The following is a 22716-nucleotide window of genomic DNA, read 5'->3' as shown; positions in this document are numbered from 1 at the left end:
CACACTGAAACATAGGAAACTTGAATGTATTTTGGGAGGCATCACTGTTATCAAGCACATGGTCTATGTACAGTTGTGTCCAGTACCTATTCAAGTGCTCCTTTAAACAAGACTCTGTTCCCTGGGTGGAAGTACCAGTTGCCTACTGTTGCTCTGAATAAATTAGCATTGATTTGCTGGGCAGCTGGCCAGGCACCAGCAGCTTTTCTGGAGTTACAGCTCATACCTTTCACACAACAGTGCTGATAAAGAAAGCTTTCCACCAAGCCCTATTTTTCTTTCATACTATTCTTTTTAAGCTTTTTCTGTCTGTTGGTTTTTGCTTTGTCTTGGTTTTGTGGTTTATTTGTGGTTTTGTTTTGTTTTCTCTAAAAACCAGGAGGAAAACTCTTCCACACCACCACTTCACCATTACCCAGTCACATACTATGGTCATCAGCAACAGGTAAGCAGCTGCACCTGCTGGAAATGTCTCATTGGAGTGGTAATGCCACAATGTCTGTTGTTGTTATTCACTAAAGAATCTAGAGACCATTACTAATTGCACACAAACTGCTCTCTTTAAGAAACCCTCTCTAGTAAATGTTATGTTAAAAAGGAGCACTGTAAGGTAGAAGGGCTTCACAAATTCAAAGGCAGCTTACCCTGTTTGGGAGCCCTGATAGAGAGATTGTACCCCTGTCAGCAGACTTGCCCCATTTTTTTTTTTTTTTTAATCTTCCCAAGACTGGACTAGGGAGGATGATGGGCAGGGAGGCTATGCTCTTATGGAGTTGTGCTGAAGTTTTCTTCCCATCTGCACCATGCCTAGGCTGTAGGCAATCTTCATGGGGATTCACCGCCCTTGGCTGCAGCCATGAGAGGCCCAGCTCTCCCGATAGAACCACACAGCAAGCATCTCACAGGAATCCACAAACATGGTAACACCACAAGATACGGTTTCTCTCATCAGAGCCCTACCATCTTATTATTATATATTATATATTCTATGCTTGGATTGGACAAAATGTCCAAAACATCATTACTGCTTGCTGTGTATCCTCACTGATATTTTTTTATTTGAAGTAATTAATGATTAACGGAGGTGCTCGGTGAATCTTGTTCAATGATACTGAAGAGAACAAGGAGCAGACAAGGTGAATGTAGCAGGGTCCTCTTGTAGCACTGTAAGTACTCTTTCAATATTTTCTTGGATCATTTAGATATATCAGCTCAGGGGTTTGTGTTGTTGCCTGGGAAGGAAGTGTTTTCACATGCAAGTAATGTATGCACAACAATTTGTTATGAAAAGATTCAAAATATGTCAAGGACAAACAAGAACTTCTTACTAGCACAGAAGATACCTTATCCAATAAATAAACGTTTTGGAATCAGTGAAGATCCATATAGAGACTTTGCTGCCACAGTGATCCGATATTTTATCTTTGAGAAAATGGCTTATTTTGTACTTTGTGCCTTAAACTGTACGATATGTGTTTACATCACATTTTAGTTTAACACTAACATATTTCATTATCTATTTATCTGAGTAAGAGAGAAAGACTAATAGAGCTCCAATAACAGCAGTATCAGGTATAAAAATGGCTCCCATCTCTTTTCTCTGGAGAAAAGTTCATAATGTTTTTTTGTGTTAATTGTGATTTTAAAACAATGACGAACAAAAAAAACCCCACTTCTACATATATCTATTTTGCTGGTTATTATGATCAAAATTTTTCCTTTTGTGAGAGTATGTGGTCATCACAGTTCATCTGGAGACATATTCATTCAGGGGTTTGCTGCATGAGGAATGTGAAACAAAAGGGAGGGATTTTTGAGAACAGATGGTTGTACTTTGAGAGCTCTTCATTTGAGTTGGCTAAAATATGCAAGCATAAAGAAATTTATTTCCCTGCCATGTTTGGTGTGTTTATTTATTTTCCAGGAAGGAGTAAAAGAAAAATGAAACCCACCTTCTCCTTGTGTTTTCTGCTGGCTGGTTTGTATTCTGTTGCCCAGGGTCATCAGCGTCCTCGCTACCACAATAAACAGGACGATTCTACAGGAGCACATTACCCAGGTAGCAGTTCTCATGGGGAAGGAGTTTTTCCAAATAAAAACAAAACTTTTATCAGTGTAGTTCACAGCAATACTGATTTTGCATTTTCATTTTACAAGCTGGTCGCATCTGAAGAAACCAATCAAAATATTTTCTTTTCACCCATAAGCATTTCTGCTTCCCTTGCAATGCTGGCACTGGGTGCCAAGTCAGCGACGCTAACGCAGATTCTGGAAGGGCTTGCCTTTAACCTGAAAAAGACTCAGGATCAGGAAATACATGAAGGTTTTTGCCAGCTCCTCCACATGCTGAACCGTTCGGATAGCGATCTCCATCTAAGCCTGGGCAATGCCCTTTTTATAGAAGAGACACTGAAACCACTACAGAAATTCCTGGATGATGCCAAAAGCTTTTATCAGTCTGAAGTCCTTTCTGCCAACTTTAACAACTCCTCTGGTGCTGAGAACCAGATCAACAGTTATATTGAAGAAAAGACAAATAGGAAAATTGTTAAACTAGTAGAAAATCTTGATCCTCTCACCACAATGGTTCTTGTTAACTATGTCTTCTTTAAAGGTAAGAATTACTGAAGAGTACAAAGATTGTAACTTAGACACACTGCTTATTGCAGAGAATGAAAGAAGGAAACTGCAATTTGAGTATTTATTTTGAGGAAAATATGTTCAGTATCTAAAAACTGTTCCAATGAAATATGTACATGTATTAACAGTAAGGATGTCTATGTCCTTACTTGTTTGAGTAAAAGACTGAATTGTTTTTAGAAAATACTGTTGTTATACTTGGTAAATTATTTAATATAATGATAGACTCATGATCTAGTGAAAGATGTTTGCAGTATTATTTCTCTGTAACTGTCTTCAGGCATCTAGGAAATAGTTAAACACCAAAGGGTGCAGTAATATGGAAAAAAATGTTTGCTCTAATCAAAGGGAAAGAGTGGGACTAGATTCATTCATAATGAAAATTTGTCTTTGAATTCCATTGAATTATTTTTCTTTTTTTAAATCATAAGCTCACTGGCAGAAACCATTCAGTGATTCATACACAAGAAAAGAAGATTTTTTTGTGGATAAGAAAACATCTGTAAAAGTTGACATGATGTATCGGAAAGGTTACTACAGAAATTACTTTGATGAAGAGCTATCCTGTTGGCTGGTTCAGATTCCTTACAATGGAAATGCTGCAGCATTATTTGTTTTACCTGATGAAGGGAAGATGAAACAGGTGGAAGATGCTCTTTTAAAAAGAACTGTGTCCAAATGGGAAAAACTCCTCCAAGATAGGTAAGAGATTTTCATAGTGTGTGAGATCACCACATTATAGTTTAGCAGTCAGCAAGATGGAGCTTGAAAGGCTAAGTTATTTTACTGAACTCTGTTCGCTTATATGTCCCTCTCTGTGTGGGACTTCCCCTTTCTTAGCTCAAAAATGAAAAATACATCTGGATAGTGAACAGGGCATTGATCTCTTTATCCTCAGCATCGTGGTGATGAAGTTAACAGAGACTTGTTTTATATGGGCATTGTGAAACTTAAATGGAGTAGCTATTTCTGAGGTATTGGGTATTAGAGTGGTGAGGGCCAGTTGGGATCTGTAGTGTTGTGCGTGAAAGATGAATTTTACTAATTTACTATTACTGAAGCTGTTTCTGTGCTGGCCTAGGCCCCGTTTTGTTCAAACAGCCTTAGGACAACAAGCCATGATCTTATAGGATGCCTACTGCCTAGTGAGGCTCTGTTTGTAGCAGAGTTTATATTATAGTTGTGTCTTCTGTGAATCCTTGAAACCTACTGTGGATGTAGAGGTTAACATGGATTCATGCTGCTCCAATTCTCTGCATTACATAACTATACTGGTAGAAAAGGCTATTTGAAACCTAACAGCTGACTTTTGTCATTTAGGAAAAAATATAAATGAGAATTGTCACTGAGGCGAAGCTGTTGAGGAACATTACCTAGATGACAATTTGTCCCTTTCAATGTTATTTGTTTCAGAAAAATACACCTACATATTCCAAAACTTTCTATTTCTGGTACCTACGATGTGAAAAAGATAGTCAGAGAAGTGGGTATAATTGATCTATTCACTGAACAAGCTGATCTGTCAGGAATTACTGAGGATCCTGGACTGATGGTTTCAAAAGTAAGTCAGCACATGAAATACAGTGATCACAGAATTCTTCTATTTCTGGGAATCCATCACAAACATAAAATGAAAAGCTTACCCCAGTGTTTCTGAAGCAAGATTTAATCATAAGCATCTGCCACAAAGACAAACATACCTTTCCTAAAACTGAGGTCAAACACGCAGATAAGGGGTTACAAACACATGGATCAAGAACAAGGGAGACATACGTATTATTAGATGTTCTTTTGGATACTAAACAAAATTATCTATAGGTAGCACATTAATTTTGCCCTCTAGTAGAGGGCAAAAATGCTATTACTCTTGCCCTTCTAGTGCTCTAAAGAAAGTTATTTTTTTCATCTGGATGATAGGGTAGATTTCTGATAGCACGTGAAGCTGCCAAATGTAAAACTAAGTCCAGGCTAAATTGCTAGCTTTCTTTACTTCCAGAACTTCTCATCATCAGTCATCTTGAGTGCTCTTTGGCCATCTGCTGCACAAAGATTGCTCTCTGCACTGCCGGTTGATGGAGGCTTTCAGGGCTGATGTGATTGTTGATTGAGTGGGCAGGGAAGAGCTGGAGATGAACTTCCCCAGGTTGCTGCTGCCAGATCCCATCCCAGGCAGGTCTCCCTCTGCAGGTTGTTGTGCTTTATATCCTCACAGGTGATCCACAGAGCTGTGCTAAATGTTCATGAGAATGGCACTGAAGCAGCAGGAGTCACAGTGAAGGAGATTACATGGAGATCTGGTGATTTTTCTCGTCCTCCTCGAGTCAGATTCAACAGGCCCTTTCTCCTGATGATTTTGGATAAATATGCTCATACCATCCTCTTCATTGGGAAAATTGTAAATCCTCTGAAAAAAATAACTGATTATCCAGAGGACAGGCACTTCTGCGCATAGCTACTTAAGATCCTTTGATCCGGTAATAACTGTGTACACCAATGTGTACTGGTGTCTTTCAACTGATGTTATTATGTACATTTCTAACCCCTGAAAAGCAAGAACTACTTTTTCTTGCCCAAACGACACAGGTATTTCCCCTCTGGTCTACAGCTCTATGTAGCTTGTATTGTCAGCACTGTATGAGTCACTTTTCAGCTGTTCTGTAATAACCCCTTCCAGACATTCTCCAGTATATGAGGTGATCTGCAGTCTCTTTCATGGATCCATCTTTACATGGATGATGTAGCTTTTACTCTACACCCACAGTGTGTGCAGGGGAAACTGGGAGAAGAGAAATGGGGAAAAGAGTTGGAAGGTGTATGTCCTGTCTGTTTAATCCACTGACCTTTGATAAATGATGTAAAATGCAGAGTGTCTTAATTATTGGAGTGACTTTTCATTTTTTTTTCTTTGTTTTGATTGTTTGTTTGTTTCGTTGGTTAGTTGGCTAGGTTGGCTTGGTTTTTATTGGAATGAAGTTACATCACCACTGACTGCAATACTGGAATACACAATAATGTAAAGAGTTGACCATTACGGTTGGTTTAGACTGTGGAAGTCCTATTCATGCAGTCAATAAAGTTGCTCTTCATTGCTGGGGTATTGACAATGTACTGAGATAAAATAAATGGTGGGACATTCCATGTTATAGCACCGGTTTCTTTTTTATGGATTTGCTGTCACTTTCATATCCCATTTCTCTTACTGATTCCAACTTCGTTATCACACCTTCCAGATAGATAAGTCAGACTGTGGTACAGAAATTTTTATCTTCTCACAGGAAACAGCAAAGCTTTTCTAGGGGCTGTTAATCTGTTTTGAACTCAGAAAGCTATCATAGACATGCACACCAAATATAGGCAGTATTTGATAAATCACACTAGATTTTAGCAATGGATTGATACTATAGAATAAAAACATATAGTTACTTGAAATTTGTACCTTTTCTTTCAAAGATTCACAAGTCTAGTGTATTGCTAGTGTGTTATTTTATTAAAATATGCAAAGCTGTTGAAAGCAGTTAAATATTTATTAGATCTTTCACTACAGAATATCTCAAATTGGTAAATAAAAAAAAAAATACAAATAGCAACTTTGCAGTCTTTAGTCTCTTAAAATGTAAAATAATATACCATGAAAATAATGATGACTATTTCTGAAACAATATTGTCCTGATTGTTTGGGGGATTTTGACTTGCCTCTGGCATTAAATTGCTATTATCAGTATTACTAGACTGTAGCTGTATGTCAGCCAAGTATTGCTTGATGTTCACACTCAAAAACCCTCATCAAAATCACATAAACTAGTGACAAAACTTCCTTACTGACATCTGTTTTTGATCTATTCAGTATTCAGTAAAAGCTGCTGGCTAGAACACGGGGCATATATACAGACTTAATCTCGGGTAACACAGATAAACTGATTCTACAGACTATCACTTAAAAATTCTTGGCAAATTGTGGGGCTAATTCAGGACAGCATACTAAAGTCCAGCTTTGCAGAGACAAGTGACTATGTAAGCAAATGTCATGAGACTTTGTTTGTTCTTTGTTGTGGACTCCAGATCAATACTACCTGTCTGCTATCATGAAAAAATTTAAATGATATTTTACCAATCAGATCTCCCTTTGAGAGGCAAGTTTGATGACTAATCAAGCATCACATAGGAATATGAGTCAAAGTTTGTGCTTCCATTTATGTACGAAAAGACGCCACGAGGTATTTTGTCAAATCCTAATACGGTGGGACCTTTTCCTACATTATTTTCCCAAAGAAGGTATACTGTATAAGCAAAATGCTTAAATAGAAATTGCACATAACTATGGTTATAAATATATATATATATTTATTATTGAAGTATTAGATTCTCCTCTCTCTCTCTCTCTCAAAAAAAAAAAAAAAAAAGGCAATCATGAAATTTGTATAATCTATTTTTCCTTTTCTCATAATCCTTAAAGCAATCTGTCCACATGCACTTTTTTTGTCTTATTAAGATTCTGAGTTTAGCACCAGGCTTTCTAGAAGCATTAGATCAGCTTTCAGACAAAATGTACCAGGATACAAGTACAGAAGAAAATCTGACTTTGATCATGCTTTATTCTTGGGATACCTTGTCTCAAAAGTAAAATGAGACCAGGTGAAGATTAGTCCCTCTATCATTAGCACTCTCTGTATTATTAAACTATCCCTGAATTAACCAAGTAACCAATAAATATAATGAAATTGTTGTTCATGTAGAGTCACCTTCAAATGGAAGTAGGGACCATGCACAGTTTGTATTGTGCTGGTTCTCTGTGATAACAATAAAGATAACATTTGATAAAGTTCAGAAAATGTTTCTCGCCAGAACTTCTCACTCTTCTCAACAAACTTGAGTGCTAAGTAATGAATACAGAACAATTGCAAAACTGTTATGAGTGTCGCAAGTCCAGTGTGCTCATGTTTTGCTCACGGGATGGTTTCTTCTTTCAATCTGCTGCTGTTTTTCTTCTTTTCTGGATTTCTATTGATTGGTCTGTTTGCTAACTGTGAACTGCATGTCTGCATGGCACAAAGCAGTCTTCTCTAGAGAAATCCTCCCTGGAGTGAATGACTGTATGGCTCTATTTTGAGTCATTCAATCATGCACTCTAGAGAGAGAAGGCTATGTTGTTAGACATTAAATGCCATGAAAGAATTGCCAATCGAAAAAGCAAAAGCTAATGTATTTCTTGTTTTGTAATAACTGGCAAAGATTTATCTTCAAAAGTGAAATAAAGTAAAAAAGATACATAAAGAGCTCAAAAAAAAAAAAAAAAAAAAAAAAAAAAAAAAACACCTGAAGATCAAACCATGGAGGAGATGCACTTAATCCTTAGGACACTGAAAAAAATTTGAAAAAAAATATATCCAACAGCAATTGCGAGTAGTGCTAAAGAACACAGAAGAAGAAAATGCAGCCAGAATCGTGTGTGGGGGCAGAGAAAGTAATAATACGCTTGAAGCAAAACAAGGAAAATAACATATTTCAAACAGCCAGCAGCAGCCAGTGCCAATGTACAGGTCTTTGTTCCCAGAGCTGTGCGGTATCAGCTAGGAAGAATGGCGTATAATATAGCCAACAGCCTTAAAGGTCACTAACTGAAAAGCAAATTACATATTCTTCTGGAAAACCTACAGATGCTGTATAAAATGCAATAACAAATAGGAACTCATATTTCAATAACAATAAAAGGCAGAGGCTGCTTAAGGAGAAAAACAAAGCTGAAGTACACAGTTCTGATGCCAGTGTATTCTCATCAAAAAGGAGATATCACAGAATCACACCACAGCCAAATTGCCTTTTTATTTGCTTTCTAATATGTGAGAACTATTTCATCAGATCTTGTTACTATTATCTTGATATTGAATAACTCACTATGCTCCTGTGCTGTATGATACTGTTCTTTCTCCATGTCGTCCTCAGGACACAATGACAAAGAAAAACGTTAGCAAAGTTTATGAAGTTCTGGTGTGGACAGTCCCCGTGATACCCCAATGATAATGAGAGGGGAGTCTCAGCTTAATGCCAGCCTACTGGTCCTAGTGTTGATCAATGATCAACACATCCACAATGTTTTCTTTGCCAGAAAAAATTATCCCCACAAACTGGTTTGTGCCAGTCATATCCCAGCCCCATCACTCAGGGTTTTGTACTTCTCAAAATCAGGTATGATGTATTTCATTATGCATTCAGCATAATAGTAAATCCAACTGGTAACTAACAGATATCACTGGGCAATACTACATAAATTTCTCGGCTCTCTGGTGATTTTTCACTGCTGAAAAATAAGTGGCTGTTAAGAGAACAGAACAAATGATGTAATTCACACTGACATGAAGTTAACTCAGCATTTCTGCTATTTATTAGATTCCTGGCATATGCTCTGTCATTTGTCCAGGAAAAATATCTGTGGGGCAAGATGAAAGGTCTGTGGTTATTTGACTCCTGAAAATCTTTGGCAAAGAGTTGTATTTCTCTTCTTCATATACAACATAGTTTAGGCTGGGGTTATTTTTTGTTTGTTTGCTTGTTTGTTTTGTTTTTTAATCTATTATATATTGTAATATTTCTTGATTAGGAAAATACATGTGAAGACATTGCAGTATTGTGATAATTGTATTGTGACAATAAAAACATTAGTGAACACAGACAATCGCTTGAAGTACTATTGTGTTTCACTCTTTTACTCTCTTGTTTGAAATATCCCTCCTGTGCGTACTGAACATTACCTTTTCCCAGGCCATGTCTGCAGTATTCTTCCAGACAAAGAGTGACAGGTTGTCTGACTTTGAAGTTCAGTTTGATTTCCATGAACTGCTTCCAGATTATGGACTCAGTGACTGTCTGAACCTCTCTCTAGCTCTTCCTACTTCACTTTCCCAGGAATAGCAACATGCTTCTACTTCTAAAAATCTATGAATGTTATGAACCACAAAACTTTTTTATGTCAGAAACAATTTTAGTCATAAACCAGTTCAATGTGGGAAAAAAAGTAGGTTTACTGTCCATCAGAAATGGATGGCTCCATAAGCAATGCATCCATTAGCAGGACTGCTGGCTTTCCATCACATACTTCATGTCACTCATTTCATCTGCATAGCTGGCTTTGACATTTCTTAAGAGATTTCTCCAATTAAAATGGATCTGAATGTGTCTGAATGTGTTTGGTATGAGTAATCTGAGAAATATTTCTCAAACTTGTTTTACAGTATCTTCAACAGCATATAAACAACTAGATGACTGGATTAAAAAGGAGGAAAATGAGAGAGCTTTCTCATCTGCTGATTTACAGACTGCTGCTGCTTTATGCTGTATGGAGTGCAAGCAACACAACAAAGTGGAAGAGACACCTTGGTAAAGAGGTACCTTGTGAGAAGATAACATTTGTGCTACAACGCATATTACATATGCTGTCTATTCCATGATTCCTATTTTCCCTTTAAAAAAGTGTGAGGTTGACAGCAGTGAAAAAGGGAGTCAGCACTCTGCAGAACATGGACTAGGAAAATATCTGCTTCAGAATAAAAATTAGGCCTGTCTGTTCACTTTCTAAGATTTCTATTTCTGTGCCATTTTTATGTGACATTTTTTTTTGCACTTCCTGTACTGCATACATAAGATTTTGGGTTTAAGTTCTTTTAAGTCCGATGAATTACAAATGAATCTCAGAGCTATTTCAATCTCAGATGACTCACTTTTTGGCCAGTTTTTGAATGGTGTAAGATGTTGAGGCTGCTTAGTGCAATAATTCACTTCCTGGATTAAAAAGAAATGAAGAAAAAATGAGGACAAAATCATAATTGGGTAAACATATGTAATTATAATACTTGATTCTCTTCTAAAAACATTCCTTTCTGTAGCTGTGTTGCTATGCAAACTAAGACATCATAGATAAAAACTTTCATTTAATTCAGCATAGCAAAATGAAGGAACAAACTAATTCAGAAGCAGTGTAAAGGGTCTGATTTGCTCCATCTTTCTATTGCTTTTAGCAGCAAAGTCCACGGTCATATAATTTCTCTTTTACTGACATTGATCTCCGAGATAGTTCATCACAAGTTTCCCAGAAATTCCAGATCTGTTTTCTTTCCAAAACACTCAAGTTGGATGTGACAGGTATGCTTTGGATGGAGGTGGAATTTGGGTGGAGAAAGATGTTGAAAGGTCAAGAGAAGTTTAAGGGGAAAACAGCCACTCTAAACACATCAGTATTCATGGAGTTTGGCAATATTCAACTAACCACTGAGGCCTAAAGTTTATATCTCATTTCTGTGGCTAAAACCGAGGAAGTATTTTTGGCATAGCAGATTTAATGGTGTTCCAGTCTTACTTTAGAAACTATTTCAAAAACATTAATTAAAATTATTTTTTTCTCATTGTATACATGCTGTCCCATAAGCTCAGTGATAAATCTGAAACAGCATCAATTAACCTCTGTTAATACTGATGGCATTACATGGATAGATGGGTAATGTTCATTATGGTTTCTTACCAATTTACAAGTTCTATTCCTCATTACATTTTAAATGGCAGCCAGCAAACAAGTGACTAGCATAGCTCAAGAGCTGTAAGATACTTCGACATTTCCCTGGAAAGCAGCAATGTATTTGAAACTTGTCCTATCTCAGGGTGACTATCATCAGCAGTGCTGAATTTGCATTAGGTTTTAAAAGTGGGTCACAGCAAAGGTAGCTGGCAAAGCATTTTATTCTCTCCTTTGAGACAATAGACTGCCTTCCCAGTGCTCTCCTGGTGTCCAGATTATCCATGTGGATTTGGGAACACAAAGGCCTCACCTTTAACCTGATAGAGACAGAGGAACAGCCAGAGCCACGGAGATTTTCCTTCAGTTCCTACTAAACAAGTTCAAGCTGAGCAAATACAACATCCTCAGTACAAATGATAACCCAGAAATATCAGGACAGTGTCAAAGAGGTTGATGCTGAATGATGCCGAAGCTGGCAGAAACTGAATAGAAGATGAACAGTTTGGATATGGAAAATTCTAAATAAGTACTTTTTTTTGTTACCATGAGGTAATCCAGTACTGGGAGAGGCTGCCTCCATATTTGGAGGTTCCCATCCCACCTTTGCCTCTTGATCCCTATTTCTCTAAAATTTGCTTACCATTTCGCAGAACCTTCATGAAGATCTGTTTAATTTCTCTTGAGAATTCAGAGAGGTTGCATTAGTGAGGATTGCTGAATATGGACTTATCTTCTCCCTTTACAGAGGTCTTCACTGGCTATGACTGCAGGTTAAACTCCAGAAATAGAGAAAACCTGGCCTAGAATTTTAATTTTGAAAATTTCACTTTTGATGCTTCTGCCATAAGCATCAATATGTGAACAACAACTGTAATTTCTGAAGTATAAGTGAAGCTTACTGTGGTCTTAAACCCGTGACTCTTTCTGCACGGATCTAATTTTGCCTTTAGAAGCCTAGTTCTGTGCTGAGCTCAGGGTTTTGGTGCTGTGACACAATGATATTGGCTTGAATTATTATGAGCTTGACAGTAGAGATTGTGATTTCTTGGATGACTGAAACTTCACATAGCCAGACAACTAGAATATTTTTTGATATAGGTGCTGCCAATGTTTGGCTTTAAAATAGTCCTTATCAAAATGTAAAATGAAGAACATCTTAATCTTATTAACCCAGACATGTTTTTAAATTTGAGAGTTGGAGTAGGCAAAGTTTATATGGGAAGACAACTTGAAAATGCAAGATTCGGTCACTTAATTATTGAAAAACAAACTTTCAAGGAGTGATCATTATTTCATACCAACATATGTAACACTAAGCAGCTGCACTAAAAGATAGCATGCCAGGAGCAAACTGTCAAATTAGATAGGGCTAATTAAACCCTATTACTTTGTTAGGCACGACTTACTGAACAGCCACTGTCTAACTGTTTGCAGAAACTTGACAGTTCTTACAACTGAAGCTAAATGAAAACAGGAGACTTGAGTTCTCTTTAATATCAGTTACAGAAATCAACATGGTTTTCTTTTGAAGATGTATGAACATGATACATCTGATAAGAATAACGTGTGATCTGTGTTTACATTAGAGCTAACAGAAAAAATGTTTCTTCAGTAAATGTGCTGAAGAGAAAAATGAAGCAAATGAATGAGATATTTTAGTGTGTTCAGAACTTGAACCTATGCTTATATGCCTAATATATGATTTTAGACTGCTGTTGTAAAAAAGTTTCTTTTAAGCCAATCATTGGTATTCAAACAGAAGGTTAAATTACAGATACCTGGGATTAATAAGACTTTTATTTAGACAAACTTCCCACTAGTGTAACTGTAGTTTTCAAAGCTGAATTTTTAAAATTACGCTCCTTAAGCCACAGCAGGTCTCCTAGTTAAAAACGTGACTTGGCCCTCGGATATCAAGCACTATAGCATTTCTTTCAAGTGTCTGCCAAGTCAAAGTATGAAGTAAAGATGAATATGTTTTTGTTTTGGATCCTAAGCATAGATTTAGAGACTTTATTTCCTGTCATTCCAGTGTAACGGACTTGTCTTCCACATGACAGACACAACTTGAAAAAATATATGTGAGACCGAAAGTAGGAAAACTGCAACAGATACAAAGAAGGCAACAACTCTCTTTGATAGTGCAACTTCTCAGCTACAAAATGCTATTTTTCGATATAGTCATCGCTATGAACTGATTCACATAAGTGAGCTGATCAAGACAGTCTTCATTTTGTGATGTGGCAGCCATTCTGAAGATAGCTTCTCGCTCATGTCACTGTTGCCACTGCTGAAATGCATCACTCACCACCTCACTGTGCTCATGTCTGCTCTTTGGTCTCCATAAATGTTGATAGTTATCAATGGGTGCCATTTTTTCTGCATGGAGGAATTCAGTGACACACCTTTCCTTCATCCACCCTTTCACTTCAGATGCCATTGTGTCAGACTGCCCCTCTGTTGCCATCTGATGTGCAGCAACAAAATGTAATGGAATATTGGTGGGAAGGTTCAGCCTCTACAACACCCGTCTCCAACACTGTGGCCAGCATAACAAAAGAGGAGGCGCTACATTCAGAGGAACTCTGCTACATAAATTCTGCTGTTTTTCTCTCAATCCCCACATGCTGTACATGGTCATGAAACTTTTGGGGGCTTAATGAACAAAATGAAATTTTATCCTTTCTTTACTGAGATTTTAGAGCTGAAGTATTATCTTTGAAGCTTTGCAATGTCAAAATTCTATGAAAGATGGCTCATCTCTTTATAATAGCGTTTATTTTCTCACTGTCCTCTGTTTGGGAGTGCTTTTCAGATAGGTAACTATTATGAGAAGACTAAAGTAAATCTTGATTACATCTAAAAACTGTGAAATATGAAATTCAGGGCAATCAGGAACTGAACTCCCCCTGTACTATGGTTGACTGATGTATGAATCCTAGTTCTGTCAGGACACAATAAGAATCATAGATCTTTCTTCTGAATAATTTGACAAATCCATTGGTAATCTGTAATTTCCATAGCAAGTTTTGGAAATGAATATGTTTACCTTCAAATTATGCAAATTATTATATTAAAGACTCCTGACTTACTGGTCTCACTGTCTATCTGCAATATAAATGAGAATGAAGGCTCTGCGAAACAGGATAACAGAGATAAGACAAACATTTTTGGGAAAAGAAATGCAGGGAAGATTTTTATGTGAATCATCACCAGGCTGAGCATGGTATATCTTCTGTGCATCCTCTTTCCCTGCTAAGAGACAGTTGAATTAAGGGATGGAGCTTACCGACCTTTTAGTCCTGTTCACAGGATCACAGAATGGCTCGGGTTGGAAGGGACCTCAAGGATCATGAATCTCCAACCCCCCACCACTCTTTTGGAAAAATCTGACTGCAACCACGCATGCCTTCGGTATATACTCTAGGTATGTTCTTCAACCTAAAATCTCCTCCATAGTTTCCCTCCAGCTACCTGATATGTATATCAGTGATATATAGCAAAGATACTACAAATTATCTGAAGTGAGGTGGCTGTACCTGTTCTGCAGTCACTCAATTATGAGTTTTCTCTTGGCAAAGGATAAATTCTACTGCCTTGAAACATTGCCATTTTTGTTTGTCTCATTGTTTTACATTTGTTTCAGCATTTCAGTGTCCAAAAATAACAAGAAAATTGTGTCACATACTAGGAAAATGTTTATATAGACTGGTTCTGGGGGTGGACATGACATTCAGCAGGGAGTAGCCCGAGGTTGCAAAGCTTGCTGAGCATTTGCTGACAAAGGAAACTAGGTGTCTTATTCCAGAGGTGCTTGGAGAAAAATAGCGTGAGTGCAGTCAGATCTTCAGGAATTAACTTAGATACAGGACAAAGTATCTGTGTAGGCACATTTTGAAGGTTACTCTCATTGGAAATAGAACCCTGTAGTGGGCCAGTTGTAGTGGTATCTTACAGGCTCTTGCAGCTTCCAAATAGTGTAATTAGCTGCTTTTCCTACAGGGTTGCTCTAAACTTTGGATACTGGCTGGCTCTTGATTAGGGAGAATAAGTAATTCCTTCAGCTGTTGCTAGGAAAGGGCCCAAATGAGATGCTACTGGTTCAAGAGTGTGAGCTCCTAGATATTTTGCTGGAGGGCAGGTGAAGTTTGAGAAGTGGGGATTTCTGAAGTGAAGGAAACTTCTGAGTCCTGGTACCAAGAGGATGTGGGACTGGAAAATGTATTCTCTGAGGCTCCCAAAATGTCTGAATTTAAGACAGTGTGTATTCTTCTTCCATGTGTACCAGAAGGATGTATTTCTCTCCTTTACAGCTCTTCTCCAGATCCAGCAAGTCCTCTGTGCCATTTGTTCTCCATAGTGCCTCTACCATGTGTAAGTCAGCATCCCATTCCACTACCTCTTAAGGAGGTGAAACTCCTTATTATTCTGCACACTTGTTGGTACCTTATGTTTCCCAATTCCTGTTTAATTTCTCAGTGCTGTCTTTGTCTGTACTTGATCTGTTCTGACTCAGAGGATGGTCAGATGTTCATGAAATGGAGATCCTGCTTCACCAATCGGATCTCCATCTATGGCCAAGTTACTCACCTGGTGTAGGGAAAGGATGTGGATGTAGTCTACGTAGATTCTATTAAAGCTTCTAATGCTATCTCCTGGAGAAGCTGTCAGCCTATGGCTTGGACAGGTACACTCTGCTGGGTAAGGAACTGGCTGGAGGGCCAGTCTCAGAAATGGTGGTGAATGAACTTAAATCCAGCTGGCAACTAATCACAAGTGGTGCTTCCAAAGGGTCAGTATTGATGCTTATCCACTTTAATATCTTTACTGATGATCTGGATGAGAGGATTGAGTGCACTCTCAATAAGTTTGCAGATGACACCAAGCTGGGAGGAAATATCGATCTTCCTGAGGGTAGAAAGGCCTTTCTGAGGGATCTGAACTGGCTAGATCGATGGGCTGAAGCCAGTCGTGTGAGCTTTGACAAGACCAAGTGCTGTATTTGGCACTGATGACGTCTTGAGTACTATGTTCAATTTTGGGGCCCTCACTACAAGAATGACACTGAAGCATTGGAGTGTGTGCAGAGAAGGGCAATGAAGCTGTGAAGGGTCTGGAGCACAAGCCTGCTGGTGAGTGTCTGAGGAAACCGGGATTGTTTGGTCTGGAGAAGAGAAGGCTCAGGGGTGATCTTATAGCTCTACAACTCCCTGAAAGGTAGGTTCCAGAGATACACCAAAATCCTTCAAGCAGATGCTAGCTCCTTGACTATTTTATAGATTTCTGTGCTCCTATCCTGACTACAGATCATCACTGTTTCAGGTATGGCTTAGTTCATGTTACATTTTGTGGCTGTTCTTAATGAGTTTGCAATTCTTGCAGGTTTAACTCTACTGCCAGAGTTGTTATATTTATCTCTGAAGTGCAAATATGATACTTTTCTAGTGTAATGAAGTGACTGTGCAATCATTCATATCCTCCAACAATGGTGTTTTTCATCTTCTGTTGAAAAGCAGTTTTAGAGAAAAGCATATCAATTCCAATACTATCAGGGTTAGGAACAAATCTTTCTGTGCTTCAGCAAAAATATGCTAACTTTGGGAAACAAGGAAAGTGTCTATGTAAAGGAACTGGGTGTATATACTGCTCTCACAAATGTCAAGTATATGGTAGGCCAAGTAGTATCACTGAGAAGGAGAGGTGTTCCCCATAGTTCTCTTACCCTGAACCTGGCTGTCAGAGCTTAGTGCTGGGCAGAACTGTATATCTCCAGAGGAAGGGCAGTTTCTATCTCAGGTAACAAAGTAGCTGTATTTGGCACAAAATCTCATTTCCAATTAATACTTGCTTAAACATTGCTTTATGACCTTTATGGAACATAACACTCCTCTCAACAGGCTGGCTTTGTCCCGTGGTCTTATCTCTGATTGGAGTAGAGATGTGTTCATGTGAATATGGCAGCCAAGAAAATTAGCTTCATCAGCATTTAGCTTTATCCTTTTAGATTATCTGTATTTGAGGCCATGTAATGTTTAACAGAGGAAAACAGCAGCGTGAGTAAAGCAAAAAGAAAGAGCACAATCCACGCAAGTGCAGGACCTTCTGAATGCAATGTAAGTACCCAGATATCTTTACTGTAAAGTCTTTGGTGCAGCTATATGGCATTTAGCTAGTGAGTCGTGAAGTACATCTGCTTTCAAAGGAGAAACTTGGTTTCTAAGCACTCAAATGACAGCAGAATTTAATTTCCAAGAAATACTGAATAGCAAATTGTGGAGATACATTACAGCAGCTCTACAAGTATAACTCTACTATGAATATTTATCCAAAACACCTCTTTCAAATCTAGAAGAAATCATTTTACTTAAGGAGAGGGAAAATATTCTGACTTTCCAAGTCACTCTGGTTTGATGTCATTACTGAGGTTCTCTAAAGTTTGTGATGTGATAGCCAAAGCTCCGAGGTAAATGAGGTATCTTATTTACATCAGTGTGGTATAAATAATAACCAGGATACATAAAGTTAAGTTTGCTGAGAGGAGGGTTCCCTAGTCATACAAATTTTAAACAGACAGGATAGGCCATGCCTACTCTGGTGGCCTCACCATCTTATCGCTGTTGTGGGGTTGGACAAATAGAGGAACCATCTGGAAGACATGCATTAGTTGAGTGATGGTTTAAAATAAAGCAATGTATTCTGATCTAATCAGATGTTAAAGCAGGAAAATGTTGCTAGCGCGCTTGTGATTATTCACTTTATGTGTTAAAAATAATCGGGAATGAGAAAGATGATGTTTTGATTATTGTAAATCTTTATTGTTTTCCACTGAATAGCTCTGTCACTTGACGTAAACCTCTTACAATCACAAATATTGTATCTCACATGAGAGCTCTTAGAGGTAAACACAGAGACGTCAGAGTTGTTTCTGATGTGTCACCACATCATAAAATGGATCTACAGCGAGATGAAAAAAAACCAATAAGCCTTTTAATTTACTCTCTCCCTCTGAATCATGTTTCCCTTTAATAATCACATGCTACTCTCTCAACAAGCACCCAGTAACAAGGGACTTGTGTAGCTGGAGGAAAGCAGAACTGGAGCGGGTAGTAATTGATATGAATTACATCTGAGATCAAAGCAGGAGTGTTTCAAAACTATGTCATAATAAAGGAGCAGGCCAGGAGATTAACAATGTTAATAACTTCTGTAGGCAGCAGCAGATATAAATAAAAGATGAAATGTTCACATGCCATTCTCCAGAGTCCAACACAATTTATTTTTGTCCACACAGTAGTTGAAAAGTATGATGAAGACCATCCTCCTGCTATACTTGCTGTTGGCCATCCTTTCCCCTGCAGTCCCCAGCATGAGACAGACTGACCATCACAATGAAGAGCCCAAGGTAACTCACCTCCATGATCAGCATCCTCATGAGGAAGATTCTCTTGCTTTCTGCCAGCATATAATACCCAGCAACACAGACTTTGCCTTCAGGTTTTACAGGCAAGCAACTGTCCAAACACCTGGCAAGAATATTTTCTTCTCCCCAGTCAGTGTCTCTGCTGCCTTTGCCCTGCTGGCCCTGGGCTCCAGAGCCACAACCCAGGCTCAGCTGCTGGAGGGGCTGGCCTTTAATCTCACCAACAACAGGGAGGAGGAGATACACCGTGGCTTTCATCATCTCCTTCTCTTGCTGAACCGTCCTGGCAGCCAGGTGAAGCTGAACATGGGAAATACCTTGTTTGTGGACAAACACCTGAAGCCACTGACAACATTTCTGAAGGACATAAAAAAACTGTACAAAGGGGAAATTATTTCTAGTAACATTCAGAATTCTACTGAGGCTAAAAAAGAGATCAATGATCATATAAAAAACAAAACCCATGGGAAGATAAATCAAATACTTAAAGACCTTGATCCAAACTCTTTAATGGTACTTGTTAACTATATTTATTTCAAAGGTAAGTTCAGTTATACAGATGCTACTGCAATATTCAAGTTTTCCTTGGACTGAAAAAAATCCCAGATTATTTCTGAATTGTTTTTAAAAGAAAGACAGTGTTAAAACTATAAGAAACATTGCAAATTCACATGCTTTGAAGCCTCTTAATACATCTACATTTTTCTGGCTTTTTTTTAGGTTTGTAAGCACAAAAATTCACTTATTTGCAATCTTCAGGTTTTATGTACTTACCAGAGCATGGAAAATTCATGCATTTGTGGGTTTTTCTATCAGACTTCTGTTTTATAGCAAAAATTATTCTGCCGTATGTATATATCCTATGTGAAGAAACAAAATAAATTCCAAAGATTATAAAAAATGACAAAATTTAATTTACTACAATCCAGGCTTATTAAATGGGTACATATCTATGGAGGTGGGCTCTAAGTGTTCTACAGCCAGTCATCACATTATATATATACACCAGCAGGTACTTGAGAATGTGCTGCTTTAGCAATAATTAACTTCTTAAAGGTAATGTCCATTTGTAGCAGTGTGCAGGACATTTAATTCTCCACCCAGGAAGGTGGTAATAGGTGGAAATAGAACAGCATTCAGTAAAATAGCTTTCACTTCAAGTACTCTATTAAATCTAGGCACCCTAGTCAGAAGGTACCTTCCTTATGATAGGACAGGAAAGAGTTCAAACTTATAAAGTAGTTAAAGTACTTCAGTGTTTATATTCAACTACTTCAATACTTCAATATTTAAAAAACAAGTGCACTTAAGTTCTGAAAGGACAAACTGTGATCTGTGTGTATTTGTTCAGTGAATGACTTGATTTAATACAAGTAGAATACCATTAAAAAGTCATTTGAATAAGAATGTAAGGTTAAAGCTTTAGAAGCCCCATTGCACTGACTGTAATGAAGTTATTATCAGACCCGAAAGTTCAGGTTGTTCTTTCATTGAATTTTTTCCTTAGTGCTACTAGATGAGGAACAGATGAGAAAGCATAGAAGGAGCTTAGCGTGCCATGTTTAAAAAGGCAGTCATCTGCTGTGGAACTTGCTTAACAAGCAAAGTGGTTGTAAATTAACTCATTGGATCCTAGCTAGGCACTTCTTTTTCTTCAGATTTTTCCTCTTCTTCAAATAAATTTAAGATAACATCATGAAGTTATCTCATTTGATTTATCTGTCTTGCAACACCTTTCTGAAGTCTAATCTTGGATATTTGTTACTTGAACATATTATAGTGGAGATGATATGGAACAAGAGCTTGAATAAATTTTGAATTCCTCTAATCTTCAATTATGAGCATAAATCTTTTGATACGGATGTATTTGGTATAAATTAGACTAGACTATACTAATATATCCTCCTTAAAATAAGCATGCAACTGTGTTCTTTTTCTTTTACTTTTAAGCCTACTGGGAAAATCCTTTCAATATGAAGGGGACTCACACGGATTATTTCTATGTGAATGCAAAGACGTTGGTTGAAGTGAAGATGATGATTCGAGATAGCTTTTATGACATATATTCTGACAAGAAGCTGTCATGCAAGGTGGTGAGGATTCCTTACCAGGGAAATGTTTCAGCATTGTTCATTCTGCCCAATGAAGGAAAAATGAAATGGCTGGAGGATGGTCTGATGAAAGACACAGTATCTAAATGGGAAAAATCACTTGAAAGACGGTAAAGTCTAATTTGATGCTTCACAGCAGTCAGAACCTGAGGTCTAAGCACTGTAATCAAGTTTTACAGTTATAAGGTTTTCTTTCTCATTAGAGGTTTAAGTAATGGGACCGGCATAAGTGAACAGACTGAACAATTCGATGATTTGAGACACAGCAGCAATTTGAAGTAGCACTGCTTTGTCATGAGGGAAGAGATTTGTGAGCTGGGAAACAGCTTCTCTTTCTATACATCTTCTAGTTGATCTTCATTATCTCCATTTCCTTTTCTCAAATATAATATGTTAACAGTGGTACTACTGTGACATAGAAACTAGTTTCATTAGAGAAAATGGGGTATGATTTAAAAGAGAAAAATAAATCTTGAGGACTAGCAAATGAATGCAAATGTACCCACAAAGGTGCTGGCACTACCGCTGCTTGTTGTCTATTCAAGGGGTGATTGTAAGACTGGAAACAAGCTCTAAGTAATGTCTTTCTCATACTACATTTTTCCATCATCCTGACCATAGTCTTCCCACATTTTTGCTGTCATTTTTTCTATATTTGAAGACTAACATTTTAGCACAGAATTATCAGCAAGTTGAGAGACTTCAAGTTATACCTTGATTATAATAACCACCATAACTCTCTTTTAAATCAACAGGAGGATGGAAGTGCATATTCCAAAAGTATCCATTTCTGGCACCTATGACTTGAAGAAGATGGTCATGAATCTGGGTGTAACAGATGTGTTTTCTGACCAGGCTGATCTGTCTGGAATCACAGGAAAATCCGATCTGAAGGTTTCAAGAGTAAGTTGGTCAACAGAAAAGTCTGTATATTTGTCAATTGCCTTGATTTAAGCTATGTTCCAGAATAATTCTTAGTCCTGAGAATGATTGATAACTCTGTGAATTTGAACATTTTATCTTGTAGAGCAACTTTAAATTCTTTCAGAATTACTCAAGATCTGAAAATAAAAATACTGCCTTCCTTCTGGCAGCCTGAAGTTGTGGCAAAGGCTGGGAGGCTTATATAAATTTTCCAGGAAAAAAATATTTTCAGCATGCAAAAGGAGATTCCATCTTTTGAAGTTGCTTTGCATGAGCATGTCTAGTATAAAAAGTGGCACCTTTTCTTTAATGCATGTGTGTGATTCTATAATTTTAAAGGACTTTCAAATTATTTCCATAGAATGCACTGGCAAGTGCTAATCACATAAGAGGGACCAGGCTACAGGAAACTCTCCTGTTTCCTGGGAAGAACAGATAATACAAAGATAAATTAACACTCTTATGGGCATTGCACAAGCAGTAACTTTAACATTATAATATCTTGGTTTAATGAAACAAATGCTGAAAATGCAAAAAAAAAATTTTTGTATAGATATTTATTTTCTACTGACAAAGGTTTATTTAATCCATGAGGTATTAAGTATACAGACAGAACAGCTCTGGAATTTGAATTTTTTTCCTTCTGAAATAGTAATTCCTGCTCTGAATTCAACTGTTCTGCCCTGACACACATGGTAAGAAATATCGAATGGAGCAAATGTTACTCATAGAGACAACATTGCTAGAACACCTACCACGGACTAAGTTTTCTTCTTCTTAGTTCCTGACCTAGCAGTCATTTCTTTGAAAGACAGGATGTGAATTAACTTTGTGCCAGTTTTAGTCATTCCACTCCCATACTGTGTGTACAGTAATGCTTGCTGTGTTTCCTTGTAGGCTATTCACAAGGCTCTGCTGAATATTCACGAGAATGGCACAGAGGCTGCATCAGTCACTGGCACAGAGTTTGCTCCTCATTCAGTTCCTCCTGTTATAAAGTTCAACCGTCCATTTTTGCTGTTGATTGTTGATCAGTACACTCAAAGTATCCTCTTCATAGGAAAAATTGTAAACCCACTGAAAAATGATTGATCAGTGGCAGGTCTTACTGATTTGAA

At 37.7% G+C, this 22716-nt stretch overlaps 2 protein-coding genes and 1 long non-coding RNA gene across 6 annotated transcripts; all 3 read left to right on the top strand.

The window, feature by feature from the left end:
* Positions 1 to 237: 237 nt before the first annotated feature.
* LOC116228781 (alpha-1-antiproteinase 2-like) lies at positions 238 to 5980 on the top strand. 4 transcript variants are annotated; one of them, XM_090141554.1, is made up of 7 exons: positions 238 to 445; positions 812 to 920; positions 1066 to 1166; positions 1925 to 2614; positions 3072 to 3342; positions 4054 to 4201; positions 4853 to 5980. In XM_090141554.1, the coding sequence occupies exons 4-7, from the start codon at positions 1942 to 1944 to the stop codon at positions 5090 to 5092; spliced, it is 1332 nt and encodes a 443-aa protein (XP_089997680.1). In that variant the 5' UTR covers positions 238 to 445; positions 812 to 920; positions 1066 to 1166; positions 1925 to 1941; the 3' UTR covers positions 5093 to 5980. The 4 variants fall into 4 exon arrangements, with proteins under 4 accessions (XP_089997680.1, XP_031448740.2, XP_089997682.1 ...); XM_090141556.1 differs by lacking the exons at positions 238 to 445; positions 812 to 920; positions 1066 to 1166 and having other exon boundaries at positions 1931 to 2059; positions 2208 to 2614; XM_090141555.1 differs by lacking the exons at positions 238 to 445; positions 812 to 920; positions 1066 to 1166 and having other exon boundaries at positions 1936 to 2059; positions 2158 to 2614.
* Positions 5981 to 9914: 3934 nt separating this feature from the next.
* Positions 9915 to 15507, top strand: LOC149917906 (uncharacterized). The gene is made up of 3 exons (XR_016467334.1): positions 9915 to 10019; positions 14456 to 14570; positions 15457 to 15507. It is a non-coding gene; the product is annotated as an uncharacterized LOC149917906 (long non-coding RNA).
* A 1666-nt stretch (positions 15508 to 17173) lies between these two features.
* LOC116228761 (alpha-1-antitrypsin-like) lies at positions 17174 to 22716 on the top strand. The gene is made up of 5 exons (XM_090142035.1): positions 17174 to 17256; positions 18435 to 19104; positions 20514 to 20784; positions 21430 to 21577; positions 22496 to 22716. The coding sequence occupies exons 2-5, from the start codon at positions 18447 to 18449 to the stop codon at positions 22688 to 22690; spliced, it is 1272 nt and encodes a 423-aa protein (XP_089998161.1). The 5' UTR covers positions 17174 to 17256; positions 18435 to 18446; the 3' UTR covers positions 22691 to 22716.

Source organism: Phasianus colchicus, chromosome 5 (genome assembly GCF_987193195.1).
Source record: "Phasianus colchicus chromosome 5, bPhaCol1.hap1.1, whole genome shotgun sequence".
NCBI classification, from domain to species: domain Eukaryota; kingdom Metazoa; phylum Chordata; class Aves; order Galliformes; family Phasianidae; genus Phasianus; species Phasianus colchicus.
The sequence above is the reverse complement of the archived record's forward strand: the minus strand, read 5'-3'. Positions and strand labels throughout refer to the sequence as shown.